The 14506-nt window shown below is 40.2% G+C and overlaps 1 protein-coding gene across 1 annotated transcript in view; it reads left to right on the top strand.

Annotated features, from left to right (window-relative positions):
• Nucleotides 1-14506, top strand: part of man1a2 (mannosidase, alpha, class 1A, member 2) — a 124865-nt gene that overhangs the window by 36203 nt on the left and 74156 nt on the right. The window contains 1 exon segment of the mRNA XM_003456598.5: nt 9160-9256. Coding sequence (XP_003456646.1) covers nt 9160-9256 — 97 coding nt within the window.

Raw genomic sequence — 14506 nt, 5'->3', positions numbered from 1 at the left:
TCCTCACTCTGTCTGCACTTAAGAAGTGTAGGTAGTCGTCTACAGAACTACTATCAAGGTTTGCAGGATGATATGGCTGATGGCTCTCTACCCAGTCAATCCAGAACAGACTGCACACAGCCAATCCCCAGTCTCATCGGGCTACCAGGAGGCCTGGCATGACTTCCTGTTCACCGTCAGACCCAATTGCGCTTGTGTCAGCAACATGTGCGCTGGAATCTGAACATGTGGAGGAACATTATGTTCAGTGATTTGTCCAAATTCTGCCTACAGCAGTTTGCTTGTAAGAGTGGCTTAAACACAAGTGTGGAGACGACACAGAGAACGCCATGCTGTTTGCTGCACCATTAGGGTAACGGCTTGGTGGAGGCAGCATGATGGTGTGGGGCAGCATCTCAGTCATGGGAAAAATGAGGCCTGTCATCATTGGAGACAATCTCAATGCTGAGAGAGATCAGAATGAGATTCTACAAAGAGTGGCAGTCCCATATCTCCACAGTCTGGGGCCAAACTCTGTCCTTCAAGATGAAAACGCTTGCTTACACACAACAGGGTTTATCGGAGACTACCTCCAGAATTTTGGAGTGGAGAGAATGGAATGGACTGCCTGCAGTCCTGACCTCAACTCCGTTGAACTCTTGTGGGATCAGCCTGGGCGTTCTGTTTGTGCCAGAGTTACCAGAACAATCACACTGGCAGACTTGTGACAAATGCCAGGCTGTTGTGGCTGTGGAGGATTCTGGTTATCAAATAAATAAACTGTTAAATTGCCAGTTGTTTTTTCAATCTTGAATCATTCAGTCCAGTAAATGGCACCAAACAAGCCAATAGCAGAATAAGCTGTTTGGCATCGAAAGAGAAGATTTGGCAAGTTTTTCTTGGGCACAACTCGCATACTCAACTCTGCTGCTCAACCCACAAATGCAAATGTGACACCATTTAAGGGGAAATGACAGGCTTTCCAGCCCTACAACATTTATTGCCAAGAAGCATTGTTAGAGCAAAGAAATAGTCAATAAAACACACATTTCCTTACTGTTTTTCCTTTCCTTAGTTTAGTAGTTGCACTTATCACAGCAGCTACAAATCACTCAGTAGACAGTTAAAATACAGATTGAAAGCCATTATCCAAGTCATTGTTACAATACACTATGCAGATCATTATGCATTCAAGGGCCTCGCTGCATTGGGTGTGCAGACATCTGCTTACATGGACAAAGCTCCAGAGTGCAAGTGATTACCTGAACTTTCATATTTATTCAGCAGTTCTGCTCTTTAAGAACACTTTGTAAGCACTGCATTTAAATGTGGACAGGATGATGATTCAACATTTCCAGTGCAAAGTGCATTATTGCCCATAAAACTAAACCAAAACAGAGCCCACTTTAAAAGACTTTCAGCCACCTGCTCCCAAAACCATCAAGAGAAATGAATCACCAGGTTTCGTGTCGCAAGGAAATGAAATTCTAAGTCAATACAAAAACACAAAGCAGAGATATTAAAATGTTGTGAACTGGTATTGAATCATGAGCAACAACTCCATGACTGACCTCTTCTGTGTGATGTACATTCAATTTGATTAGTCTTGTTCTTGCTAAAGACACGCTTACATAAACAGTATGTTTTTTCACTGTATTTTCATACATTTCTTCAGAGACTGAAGGCTACAGCTCGATTTCATGTATCCACCTGGAAAACACTTTATGTCAGCAGTATGTAGTAAATATTTTGGATGTGAAAATGAGCTGCATGTTCAAATAGTGGAAAATGTTTGCCTCCAAGTTTATCATACATGGTCACAGTGTCAAATTCACTCACAGTTCTTTTCCAGGTTTGATGTGGTGAAGCTTAGGCTTGTTTAGCTTGTGTACTTGGTTGATTTAAAAAAATGCAAAAATGGTTAGATAATGTAAAAAGTCCTGATTTATTTGTCCAATATTTACTCTATTCTACACTTAATACTTATGGTGAGTCATCCTCTCCCCTTTAAAATATCTCACTGGAAAATATAATCTTCTTGGTTCTCACCTGTAATCATAGTCATTTCTTCTAGTTCAGCTTTGATAAAAATTATCAGTATAAAATCCATAAACATCGCAGCTTCTTTATGACTTGAAAATGTTAATATGATGCGTTACCTTTGAAACTGTGAGTTATTTCATATGTTTAGTTATTCATAGGCCATTACTCATTGGTAGTTCCATATGCAAGTGTTAGTCACAACATTAAAACTAGCTGCCTAATAATTTGTACTTTGTTATTATGTCTTTAAACTACAACTCGTGGACAAAGAACTTCTGTGGTTAACCTGGGGTGCCAGGCCTCTGGACTTTTCTAGTGTATTTTTTGGATGTTTGCTTAGATCGAGATGTTTGGAGTTTGGCAAGATCAGCACCTTGAGCTGTTCAGGAAAAGCTTTTGGATTGTTGCTCGTTGTCCTGTTGAGGAAGGCTGCTGCTGTGAGAGGGTGCCATTGTCTTCCCCGTGGACCTGGAAGCCTTACTCTCACTGATAGTCATTTAATTCACTATAATAGAGATAAGGCAAGAGTTTACTAATCTCTACTTGTTGATAAATGCCTTTAATAACTTGCAATCACCACTTGGATTAAAATATGGCTTCTGAGACATGCTCATTGTCTCCTGGAAACATGGCCCCTGTTGATTTTTGTCCAGAGATTGATAGGATTGTCGTCATGATGGGGGAAATTGTTTGATTTGGATGGAGGTTCCATACATAACACAGAGGTAACCATATTATGAGCCACCATCTCTTGAACTCTTGGCTTCAGAGCTGTTTGAAAATAGCCTATCTTGACTTTTTTACTGCCTCAATTTCATGGGGAATTTATTGCCACCCTCTGCTTAAGTGCCACGAATGTATTTACTGCAAGAGGCAATTCAGATGTCACACTCTTACCACCCTAATGCGTCTTCTGAAAGGACTTCCGTTAAGCCAGATAGGAGGCCTCCATGGGGTGAGTTGGAAGGAGATGAGAAAGATGAGGGCAGGCAGATGGGTGCTTTAAATCAGTCAGACTGACTCTGGAGGTCACTCTAAGCAGCACATAACTCTCCAGCTCCCCAAACCACCAAAAGCTTGTCATTGTATCCTGTTTCTGTGTGAGCTGAGATGATTTTTTTTTTTTTTTTTTTTTTTATTATTTTTTTTAACATACATTATTTTTCCCCCAAATAATTGCAAAAGTAATGGCCTTGGTTGCAGCTGCTGGCTTGAAAGAGATTTATGAATATTCCATTGCCCTGTGGTTGTCCATGACTGTACATTGTAATTGTGTTTGTGTGTATGAGACTGCGGCACGTGAGCCATAAAGGGTGTCTGAATGATGGCTGTTGGTACTTTGGGTAAGAAATGGCCACAGGCACATTGTGCTTCTTGTGTAGGGCAGGCACAAACAGCCTACCAGGTTGCCATTGTGAAGGTCATATCTTTTAACACATTGTGTAGCCCCATGAAGATGGAGCCAAACCTGCCTTTCTGACTAAGACGGCTAATTTTCTGATTTGGGGATTTGGATTCTGTGAATAAAGAACATTTAAGAAGACATCGTGTCTTTGGGATAAATTTACAATTTTATGTCTATATATACAATACAGATTGAAATATGTGAACAGTCAGCAGCCAGTCTTAATAATGCCTATTTATCATGAGATCAGGGTTTTATTTTGCATTCTTGACTCTGGAGAAGAATTAAATGCATTACATATTGAGAGATTCCTACAAAGCTGCAGTAATTAATTACATACACTACCAGTCAAAAGTTTGGACACACCTTGTCATTTAATGGTTTTTCTTTATTTTCATGACTATTTACATTGTAGATTCTCACTGAAGGCATCACAACTATGAATGAACACATACAGAATTATGTAGTAAACAAAAAAGTGGGAAATTACTCCAAACATGTTTTATATTTTAGATTCTTCACCCTTTGCTTTGATCACTGCTTTGCACACTCTTGGCATATATGAGGTCGTCCCTGAAATAGTTTTCAACACTCTTGAAGGAGTTCCCAGAGATGCTGAGCACTTGTTGGCCCTTTTGCCTTCACTCTGCGGTCCATCTCATCCCAAACCATCTCGACTGGGTTTAGGTCAGGTGCAGAAATCCATCACTCTCCTTCTTGGTCAAATAGCCCTTTCATAGCCTGGAGGTGTGTTTGGTGTCATTGTCATGTTGAAAAATAAATGATGGTCCAACTAAACACAAACTGGATGGGATGGCATGTCGCTGCAGGATGCTGCTGTAGCCATGCTGTGGCAGTGTGCCTTCAATTTGTATAAATCCTCAACAGTGTCACTAGCAAAGCACCCCCACACCATCACACGTCCTCCTCCATGCTTCACGGTGGGAACCATGCGTGTAGAGACTATCCGTTCACCTTTTCTGCGTCCCACAAAGGCGGCTGGAACCAAAGATCTCAAATTTGGACTCATCAGACCAAAGCACAGATTTCCATCAGGTTTTCATCAGATGTCCATTCCTTATGTTTCTTGGTCCAAACAAATCTCTTCTGCTTGTTGCTTTTCCTTAGTAGTGGTTTATTAGCAGCTATTTGAACATTAAGGCCTGATTCACACACTCTCCTCTGAACAGTTTATCTAGTTCCTAAAGTAATGATGGACTGTCGTTTCTCTTTACTTAGCTGATTGGTTCTTGCCATAATATGAAATCTAACATTTGTCAAAAAGGGCTGTCAACCTAACTTCTGCACAACACAGCTGATGTTCCCAAACCCATTAAGAAGGCACGAAATAAGCTCTGACAAGGCACACCTGTGAAGTGAAACCATTTCAGGTGGCTACATCATGAAGGTCACTGAGAGAAGGCCAAGGGTTTGCAGCGTAGTCAACAAAGCCAAGGGTGGCGACTTTCAGGAATCTAAAATATAAGACATATTGATTAATGTTTTCTTTGCTACATAATCGCATATATCTTTCTTCTTATATTTGATGTCTTCAGTATGTATCTACAATGTAGAAAGTAGTAAAAATAAAGAAAAACCATTAAATTAGAAGGTTTTGACTGGTAGTGTATCTCACAGTGGAACATTTTCTCACCATTTGCTTTAACCTTTTAAATCCTTTTACGCTTCGGACTGCTTTTTACATTTTTTTTGTCCTCAACCAAAATGGAAAGACAAATCTTTTTTGTGGGCTGGCCAAATAAATTCCTCAAATGAGAAATACCACTGCCTTTTCCATCGAACCCTGCACCGTGTGTGAGACTTCACTTTTTACTTTCGAGCTCATCAGTTGATAGGGTGTGGGAGGGAAAGAGAGGTTTTTAATCTCTCTCTGGCTCTGACCTTAATAACACAGGGCCACTCCTGGGCTGCCAGTTCATTCCAAAGTGAGCTGGAGTGTATAATGTTGCATGATTAATACTTTTGCAGTTGCAGTATAGAAACTGGGAAGCATGAAAATAAGCAAAACACTGTAGAGGGCGATAATAAAAACCTTCAGTCACAGGCTTCCCGATCCTTAGGCATAGAACACAACAAGACACGATTTTAATAAGTTGGTCTTCAGACACTGAAACCATGTGTGAATGTGTGTTTCCACATGCAGTTGAAATGGGGACAAGCTGCCTTACTGAGATGAGTGTGCTGATTGATGATGATCCAGTTTATGACTAATGACTTTTTAATTTTTTTAAAAAATGGCCTGGATTTGGAAAAATAAGGAGAAATTGTCAGTAGATTGTTTCTAAAAATTCTCTATACTACAAGTGAGCGCTTCGATCACTGGCTAATGTAGTCATTCAGATATAATAAGTGCAAAACAAAAGATGCCTATTCATATTCCTTGACAGTGCTACTGTCTTCCTATATTGGTATTCTGGATTGACGTGCCATATCTTGATACATGTCAAGGGATGCTGATATACCAAATATCAGTATTTTAATAAATACATTTAAATAGTTGAATGAATACTATGAACAAGAGGGCTCATCCCATGCACAGCCATCCTGAGATGATGTTAGTTGAGCAGACTTGCATGAAATCTGCTCGACTCAAAGAGCATCCAAGACTGGGCACACTTAGCTTTCAGCAAGTTATCAGTTAATTGCTGCATTATCAGAAACAGATTGCACATAATTGCCAACTTGACCTCATTAGTTGCAGACTGTGCCAAACATTTATGGCAGGTTTTGGTTGCAGTATTGGTGTACTTTATAATGCCATTTTGTAGCAAAAACAATAACCAAGTAAGATAACATTATCTGTTTATTTTATTGGATAAAATAAATATTGACAGTCTAACTTTGAGGACATAATTTACATGTTAAGCTGATAAATTGCAATGTACCGGTATGTTGTTGCAATACTCAGCATATCGCAAAAATCGCAATAATAATTGATCGTGAGACATTTTCTGATGAGCTGTTTTCGAGTGACAAACGCAAAACATTTTCCTCCTCGTTTCTAAACTCTGCTGCGCTCTCATTCCACTCTTGGAAAAAGAGATTTTTAATCTGTGAGATGTTTACTTGGACAGATAACGTATATAAATAAATAAAACACTTGTGTCCTACCCCTTGCATCATCTTGCAGGTTTCAGTTTTCTGCCTTCAGCAGAAAAAAGAAAAAACAATGCAACAACAAACACATCAGGCTGTTATACCTGGATAAATGCTATATTTTTCTGCATTTTCTGAAGTAGTTTGTTCTTCAGACCTGGCAGAACAAAAAAGCAGTAGGATGTTTACCAAGTCATGACAAGTACTAATGAGGCAGGATCTGGGAGACTTGCAGATAGTAAGATTCAGCCTAGACTCCAAATGAGAAAGCTACAAATTTATACTTTTTATAGGGGGAAAAATCCTCTTATCTTGTAAGTAATGGTTTAAGCAAAACGCCGTTGTCCAATAAAAAAAACTTATGAAAACATTAGCTTGTCCATTCGTTACAGCTCAAATTGAGGAGTTGGAGGGGGGAAAAAGCAAAATAGCATAGAAATGGGTTTTTAAAACTAAAAGTATATTCAAGATAATAATGAGTATTAGCAGCTGCCACAGAAAAGATGTTGAATCATGTGAAAAAACAGCGTTGTGTTTCTACTGGGTTCTACTGGGCCTGAGTTGAACAGGCTCCCTTTATCCTACACCACAAGCTGTTGGATGTCTCCACACTCCCAGATGTAGTAATTCACAGTGCGTACTAACTGAAAAGAGAAGTAATCACCAGCAGCACTGACTAGAGGTAAAGACGTGTGTCACAGCACATTTTGTGGAGGAATCTTTGGTGCAGTGTGGGTGTGAACACAGTGTATTTACCCAAACATACCCTTTGTTGCACAGTTTATCACGGTGTCAGATGCTTTGTGTTCAGTTTGGCTTAAACACTGAACTTTTTCATGTTTTCTGGTATGAAATTGGTATTTGTGATACTTGTAAGTTCTTAAAAAAGTGTCCGTGAACAGATTAATTCCAGCAACACTTGAAGTGTGGAAAGAACATGGATAATTTAACAGAATTTCCTACTCCCTACTCTGAACTACATAGTACAACATAAAGCCAAATAATAATAATAATGATGTCTTTGGTGCTAATAGCCACCTTCTAGCATCTTGCAGTGCCCTTTCATAGGGATATTGATGAATACAGGTCACAGGAGTGTTCATTTTGGCTGCTAATTCCTCTCTGCAGCAAATTACTGGGGAGCTTTACTTCTGATTGTAGAGTGCATCAGCCACTGGGTCAGTGCAAGCCAATCCACCCCCTTCCCCCCAATCCTTTGCATGTATCTCCCAAGATACTGTGATGGCAAGCGGTAGCTGTCAGAATCAATCACTGAATTTTGTAGCCTAATGTCCAATTAGTATTCCAAGGTCCTTTAAATAAGCAGTTTGTCAACATTGTCAAGCTCCCCGCACTGCAGCGCTTGTCCTTGGCATATGGGCCAATCAGAATTTGATGAAGCGTCCAATCAACACATATCAGAGGGAGTCAGCCAACGTTTAAGTGTCCATGTCCTGGTGCGTATTAATTTGATTTATAATCCTCGGTGCGTGAACGGAGTGCGTCATGGAAAGCCACGAAGCCAAGAACACAATGAAACTCCTGGCCCTTGTCTTTATTAGCTTGGCTGCATGCCTGCTCCAAGGAGAGAGAAAGTTGGAAGAGGATTTGGATGCTCATCTGCACATGGTGGCATAAAGAGGCAGGCTGTTGGACAGAGAGGGAAACTGGCGTAGCTTGGTGGCCGTAAAATGACAGGTCTATGTTTTATGGGCCAGGGATGCACTTTGTCATTTTTGTAAATTTTGTAGCTTGTAGTTGGGGAAACCCAAGCTTTGAGTTAGTATTGGGAAGAGCTCTACATCTTAGTCACTTTGTCAAAACCGAGATTGTCATTAACCAGAATAAGGTAACAGTCATGTAGACAGACTGCAACAGAGGGGAAGAAATCAGCAGATATCCATAAAAATGAGACGGTGATATACAATACACGGTCACATGGACAGGAAAAGTGCCTTTTTTCTTTTTTCTTTTAGGTTGTTGATGCCACAATGTAAGAGTTGCGAAGGGGGGGGGGGGATGTTTTGAAATGGATAGAGAGCAGCACTGCTTCAGTAAAAGCTGGCACTCTTTCCTCCCTTGGCTGTGTCATCTTCTCTGTTTGCCCTGGAGCGCCTCTTCACAGCATCAGCCTCCATGTCAGGGCTCATCTCCCAATCTCTTGCTCTTTTTATCCTCCTTCCCCTCCCTGAGTCTCCTCTTTTCCAGCCTCTTTTCAAAGCTCATATGAAAAGTAGAGTCTTATTCTGCTCTGTCCAGTAGACCGATGTCTGTATGATTGGCTGAAAGGAAGTAATGCAATATAATGATATATAGAGAGAAGACGAGGCTTTGCCATTGGGCCTGTGTGTAGAAAAACATTATTGTTTTGCATTGAATTGATTGGTGGATTTCACGTTCCTATGACAACTAACCCAGGCTACAACAGCTGCTGTAAATAAACAATGTAATTCTCAAATGCAAATTATATTAGTGCAACTTGAAATCATACCACCATGATGACTGTATGATTGTGTCCCTTTTGTTTTTTTGTGACAGTGATGTCACACATGTCAGAGGACTTTGCTTCTTCTAACATACTGTTGTTTTTTTTTTGTTTTTGTTTTTTTTTTAAGATGATGAAACATGCCTGGGACAGCTACAGACAGTACGGCTGGGGTCACAACGAGCTGAAGCCCATCGCCAAGAAAGGACATTCCACAAATATCTTTGGTAAGCCAGATACTGCCGCCTTTACCCATCGGCAGTTTGCTCACACAGTCATAAGTCGCACTTGGATGCATGCGTGATGTGCACACACACACCATCTTCCTAACACTCAGACAAACACACACAGCTCGTTCTCTTGTGGACAAGGTCATGCGATAGTGCCTCCAGCAGGATGCATATCACATTAGGGGAAAAAAATATTTGCAAACATGAGCATAAGATCGCTGAGGCTGCAACAAGAGGATGCACGTGACGAACAGGAGAAATCTAAATGTATTTGAGATACTGCAGATATTTAACAAGTCGTTATTTAGTGCATAAATCTGCACTTTGTTAGTGAGCAATAAACTCAAATAATCTCACTGTTGGGCTAACACTCTAATGTGTCAGCCTTATCACAGTAAAGTTGTAGTGTTAGGTTTAAAATTAGACGGTGTAGCTGATAATGCTTGGTGAGAAATTCTTTTTTGTACAAGGAGAGACATTTGCGGTTTGTTTATTGGTATGCACCTCTTTATCTGCCATCTATGATGATCACAATGATCCAGCAACTTCAGCTGCACTCGTTGTAGTTGAACATTTCTCACATTTTCAAAACATTAACAACATTACCTGCTGTTCAAGAAATTCTGCTCAAATTAAATATGTTTTACAGATTCATATAAAATGTTAAAATGACTGAATTATGGCTTAAACTATCTATCTCTATATATCTATATGTTTGGAAGTCTGTGAAGTCTTTCTTTTTTGGTCTCTGCCAGCACTTGTACAAAAATATCTGGCTCCTCAGCAGTTAATGCTCCACTCTCTGCCTGTCTGCTGCTTGCTGTGTAGTCTGGAGTGTACTGAGGCTTTTTAGAACTTCTTGACTGAGAAGGGCCGCTCACTAAGAGCTGCGACAATTAACCAAAACACTAAAGTTGCAGGCTAGACAGGCTATGCAGGGGGCTGAAACTCACTGTAAAGCTCCTTCGGGCAGATGGGAGCTGATAAATTTTGGCTGTGAATAATCTGCAAGTTCATAACTATGCAAACTTTAAGTGCTCGTATTATGCTCAGTTGGAGATTTATCATTTTATTTTGGGGTCTGTTTGGATGCTTGTTCAGAAAATGTTTTTTTTTTTTTTTACTCCTGTTGTCTGTTGCAATGGCTCTTCATATCCTCTACCAGAAATGCTCAGTTTTAGCTTCTGTCTCTTAAAAACCTCCTCCCTAAAAGCACAGATTGCTTTGATTGGCCTGGCTAATTTGACCTGTTGGTTATACACTGTAAATCTATTAGTGCGAGTGCAGCCCAGCTAACTGAGTCCTCAGTTCCCCGAGAGCTCAGAGAGCACAAAGGTTCTTGAGTTCATTCTTGTAACAAATACAATATTTATACTGACTTAGCTCGTGGCTGAGGCATTTTAAAAAACAGAAGCTGCTGAAATGAAGAAATAATAACAGTTTTAAATAACCAGTGCACAGTTAAGATGGAATTTTTGTCAGCAAGGTTGTCCAAATTTGTGATATAGAAAATGTTACTGGTATCTTTATGAACCAAAAGTTCTGAAAATAGTTCTCTTAATTGATAAATGGGCAAAATAATTGCGCTAGCAAAGCTGTTTTTCATACGTGCTCATATTTGATGTTGCTGTACGGCATTTGTACATTTGTGAATCCTTTGGAGCTATGAAGATCTCTCATTTTAATATGTATAAAAATGGTCAGATCCTTATGTGAGTCAGTTTTAACTTGTAACAACAACAGTTTGGTGCTCAAGGTGGAGGCTGGAAAAGTAGTGTATTTGTGTACTATGGGTGCCCCTGAGCTTTTTTGATACAGTGTGTAATTCAGTCTTCTCTTCAGTGCTGAAGGCCACCCAAGCTCAGAGTCAGCAAATCAAACCCAAGCCTCTACCATGCTTTAGAAATGAAATATGTTTCTGTTGCAGCCAGAATGTTAGAAATATATGTGTAGCATTTTCAGGCTTCTTGCATTTCTACAGTTTTGCTATGGCCACTTCAAACTGCCTGTGTGCTATTAGTTTTTTCAGATAGAGCATGTCCACAGTTATCTTAGGTGGCCACATTCTGCCAGTAATCAATGGAGAAATCCAGGTTATTCCAAAGGGTTCCCAAGCTTTTTCTTGTACCTCCTTGTGTTGTTAGTCAGTTGCATGTCTTTGTCTGTGGTCTATGGCTTTCAGAGTCGATGAAGTAGGCACACAGCTACCCAGAGCTATACAGCCCTCTGTCACAGCTTTGTAAAGAAGAGGCAATTAGCACATAACCTGCTAAATAATAGCTGGATGGAATGACTGTGTAGGCTGCAGCCTTTGCCTTGGTGTCGTCTCATTTCTCCTGTTTGATTCATTTGAATTATGAAAGTAAATGGTGAAAAGATGAGGAGAGCTATGGTTAATATTGATAGATGTGTTAGTAATAATCACTGCCAATAGTCATACGCAAAATCTCATTTAGGTCGTTGGATACTGTGAGCTTATACCTGTGAAAATGTGGCTTTATGCTTGTTTATCTGTTTGAGTTGCCAGCTTGACTTGTGTGTTGGTGCTAATGTTGCTGGATGTGTGCGTTTATGTGCGTGTGTGTGGTGTGAGGGCGCATGCTTATGAGGCGTTTGTGTCAAATTGGAACGTTCCGTCTGGCAAATTGGCCGGAGGCGCCTCTGTTATTTTATGAGCTGCTGCTAAATGGTAGATAGATGCTGTTTGTGTGTGTGCGCACTTCCATTTGTTAGTATTCATGTGTGTCTGACTGTTCATCTGCAGCATGTCCTTTTGTGTTTTATCATTGTGTCTGTCTGGGTGGTTTTCCCCTGCCGCCTTGTAATAGCTGACTCTGGATAGATGCAGGTTATTATTCACTGGGTGGCCAATAAAATACAAGCAAGACACAAGGCAAAATCAAGCATTGCGCTCCTCACAAAACACACTTCCATTATTGATGAGGCGTATCCTGTCTTCTTACAGGCGGTATTGATTGTGTTTTGGTGTGGTTTGAAAAGAGTGCAGAATGCAAAAAGAAAAAGCAGTATTTGAGAGATGCAGTGGACCTCCTGCTGTGTTAGCTGTTACTAACATTGACTGCTTTTAACACGGGGGACTCAGACATCCAAAAAGTCTGGCTGACTGGATGAAAATAGTGTGAGTTATGGATTTAAACCACGTTCATATTTTGCTAGACCCTGATGCACTGCACGTTGGGATAAAAAGTACCCCTTTGCATTTCTTTAAACTTGAATTCTGAACCTGACTTTCTGACTGGAGGGCAATGTGGAAAGATTTCTCATCTCCGACCAAGCGAGCGCAGCGTCGTCTTGTGTCAGGCTAGAAATGAGAAGCCTTCTGTTCCCGACAAAAGCATTACATACACAACAGTTTGTATACAGCTTGCTTCTATTTAACATGCCCTCCATGCAGCTGTTAAAAAAGAAAATGCGTAAAGCTCTTTGTGCTCACTGCATGCCTTCCAGCTCAGCCTTAATCTGTCCTGAGAGAAGAGGGCTGGCCAGAATGGTAACAAGTGGACCAGGGCTCCCATTGTGCCTTAGATAACCTTGTCTCCTCTGCCTCGCGCTGATGCTGATGTGTTTATTTTTCCACCCTATTCTGTTGAGATGAGCTGAGTTGATTTTTGAGTTCAGATCCAAACACAGTTCAAGCCACTATAACTCATGACCTTTCTGTAAGACAAAAGTAGCAAATACACTGGATTTTTTTTAGTCTACTACTACTATATGCCTGTGCTTAATACTAGTAAAACAGAACAAAACTGAATTAGAAATTTAAAATATATATATGCTAATATTAATGTTTTCTGTGAAATTTTTAACATTTTTTTTAAAATCACTGTTTCTATTTTCTTCTGCCCAACTGCTTTGTGTGGCAGACTATACAGGTGATACTGCCCCCATAGCTTCCTCTAGTGTATTGCAGTTACAAACATGCATTTGCATGGTATTAGTATACGACACATTGACAGTGTAAATGTCGATTATTTGTTGTAGTCGACGTCATCGATGATGCCAACGAATTGTTGTAGCCCTACTTGCAGTAGAAGTTTAGGAGTGTTGTTTCTTAGGGTTGCTACTTTCTGTAGATTTAATTTGTGGCTTTTTGAAGTAATTTCAGCGGCTTTAGTTGCGTCTTGCGACACGCAAGGGAGTTCAGTGGTGAGCCTGAGGCCTGCCATCCATACTCTGTCCTAGTGGCTGTTATTGCTTTATTGGTTTTGCAGTCCAGCGATTTTCATCTAAACCTGCAAGTGGAGATTTGCTCACATCTCATCCCCATGGCTTTTTCCCAGCGGCAGTTTGACACGCTCACAGTAAATGATATTACAGACAGCCTCAGGCATGTTGTTGCTAGAGGCCTGTTAGGTTGGAGGCGATGGGGATGATGCAAAGCGGGGATGATTCTTGGACACCTGGCTCCACTGTCAGCTCAGTACTGGAGAGAGCTGCCTCATTATTCATGGCATGCTTTTTCCATTACAAGATTACTTTGGTTGTTTGCCCACAGAGATGATCTGTCACTTTAAACTCAGTTTTCAACAACACACTCTCTGTTGTAAGCTCAAAAGCATTTGGTACCGTTTCTACTTTTTCCTGTGTCTCTTTGTTTTGCTGCTTTTCTTATTGGCATTAAAGCTCGTAAATTACTCCATTCAACTAAAGCAAAAAAATAAATTATTACAGGATTTTCAGTATATGAGTCATTTTGGGGGGGTTAGAAGAAGTCTACGTCTGATTATCTACAGGCCCTCTGTGTACCAGTAGGTTCTCTTTGGCTTCAGTCACTTTCAGAATCCTGTAAAAATACCAGATCAAACCCTACTTTGATTTCAAGCTTTACTAATCAGTAGACTCAGCTGTGTAATCTTCTGTAGAGCTACTGGATTTTCATTCCTTCTCACAATATCTCTGCAGGGTTTGTGTGGATGATGTAATGACCATGAAGTTCACTTTCACTCAGTGTCATATTACTTTACTTGACCCTGTTGCTTACATGTCTTTATGTGATGGCTTCATGATCAGTAAGCAAAAGAACATATTTATATGCAGATAATAAATAAGGAATATCTAGTGCCATAAACTGAGTTCTTGTACCAAAGTGTGGCCTGACTGTTTGGCTATGAGGTCAGTTCCTTGATCATTAATATGCAAATTGTCATGACCATTGAACAACCACTGATCAAAGCACGTTGATCATTAATCAAAGATCATTGATCAGCGGCCATGAGTACTGTTCAT

The sequence above is a fragment of the Oreochromis niloticus genome, linkage group LG16 (genome assembly GCF_001858045.2).
Source record: "Oreochromis niloticus isolate F11D_XX linkage group LG16, O_niloticus_UMD_NMBU, whole genome shotgun sequence".
Classification (NCBI taxonomy): Eukaryota; Metazoa; Chordata; class Actinopteri; order Cichliformes; family Cichlidae; genus Oreochromis; species Oreochromis niloticus.
This window is presented reverse-complemented; position numbering and strand designations above follow the sequence as displayed.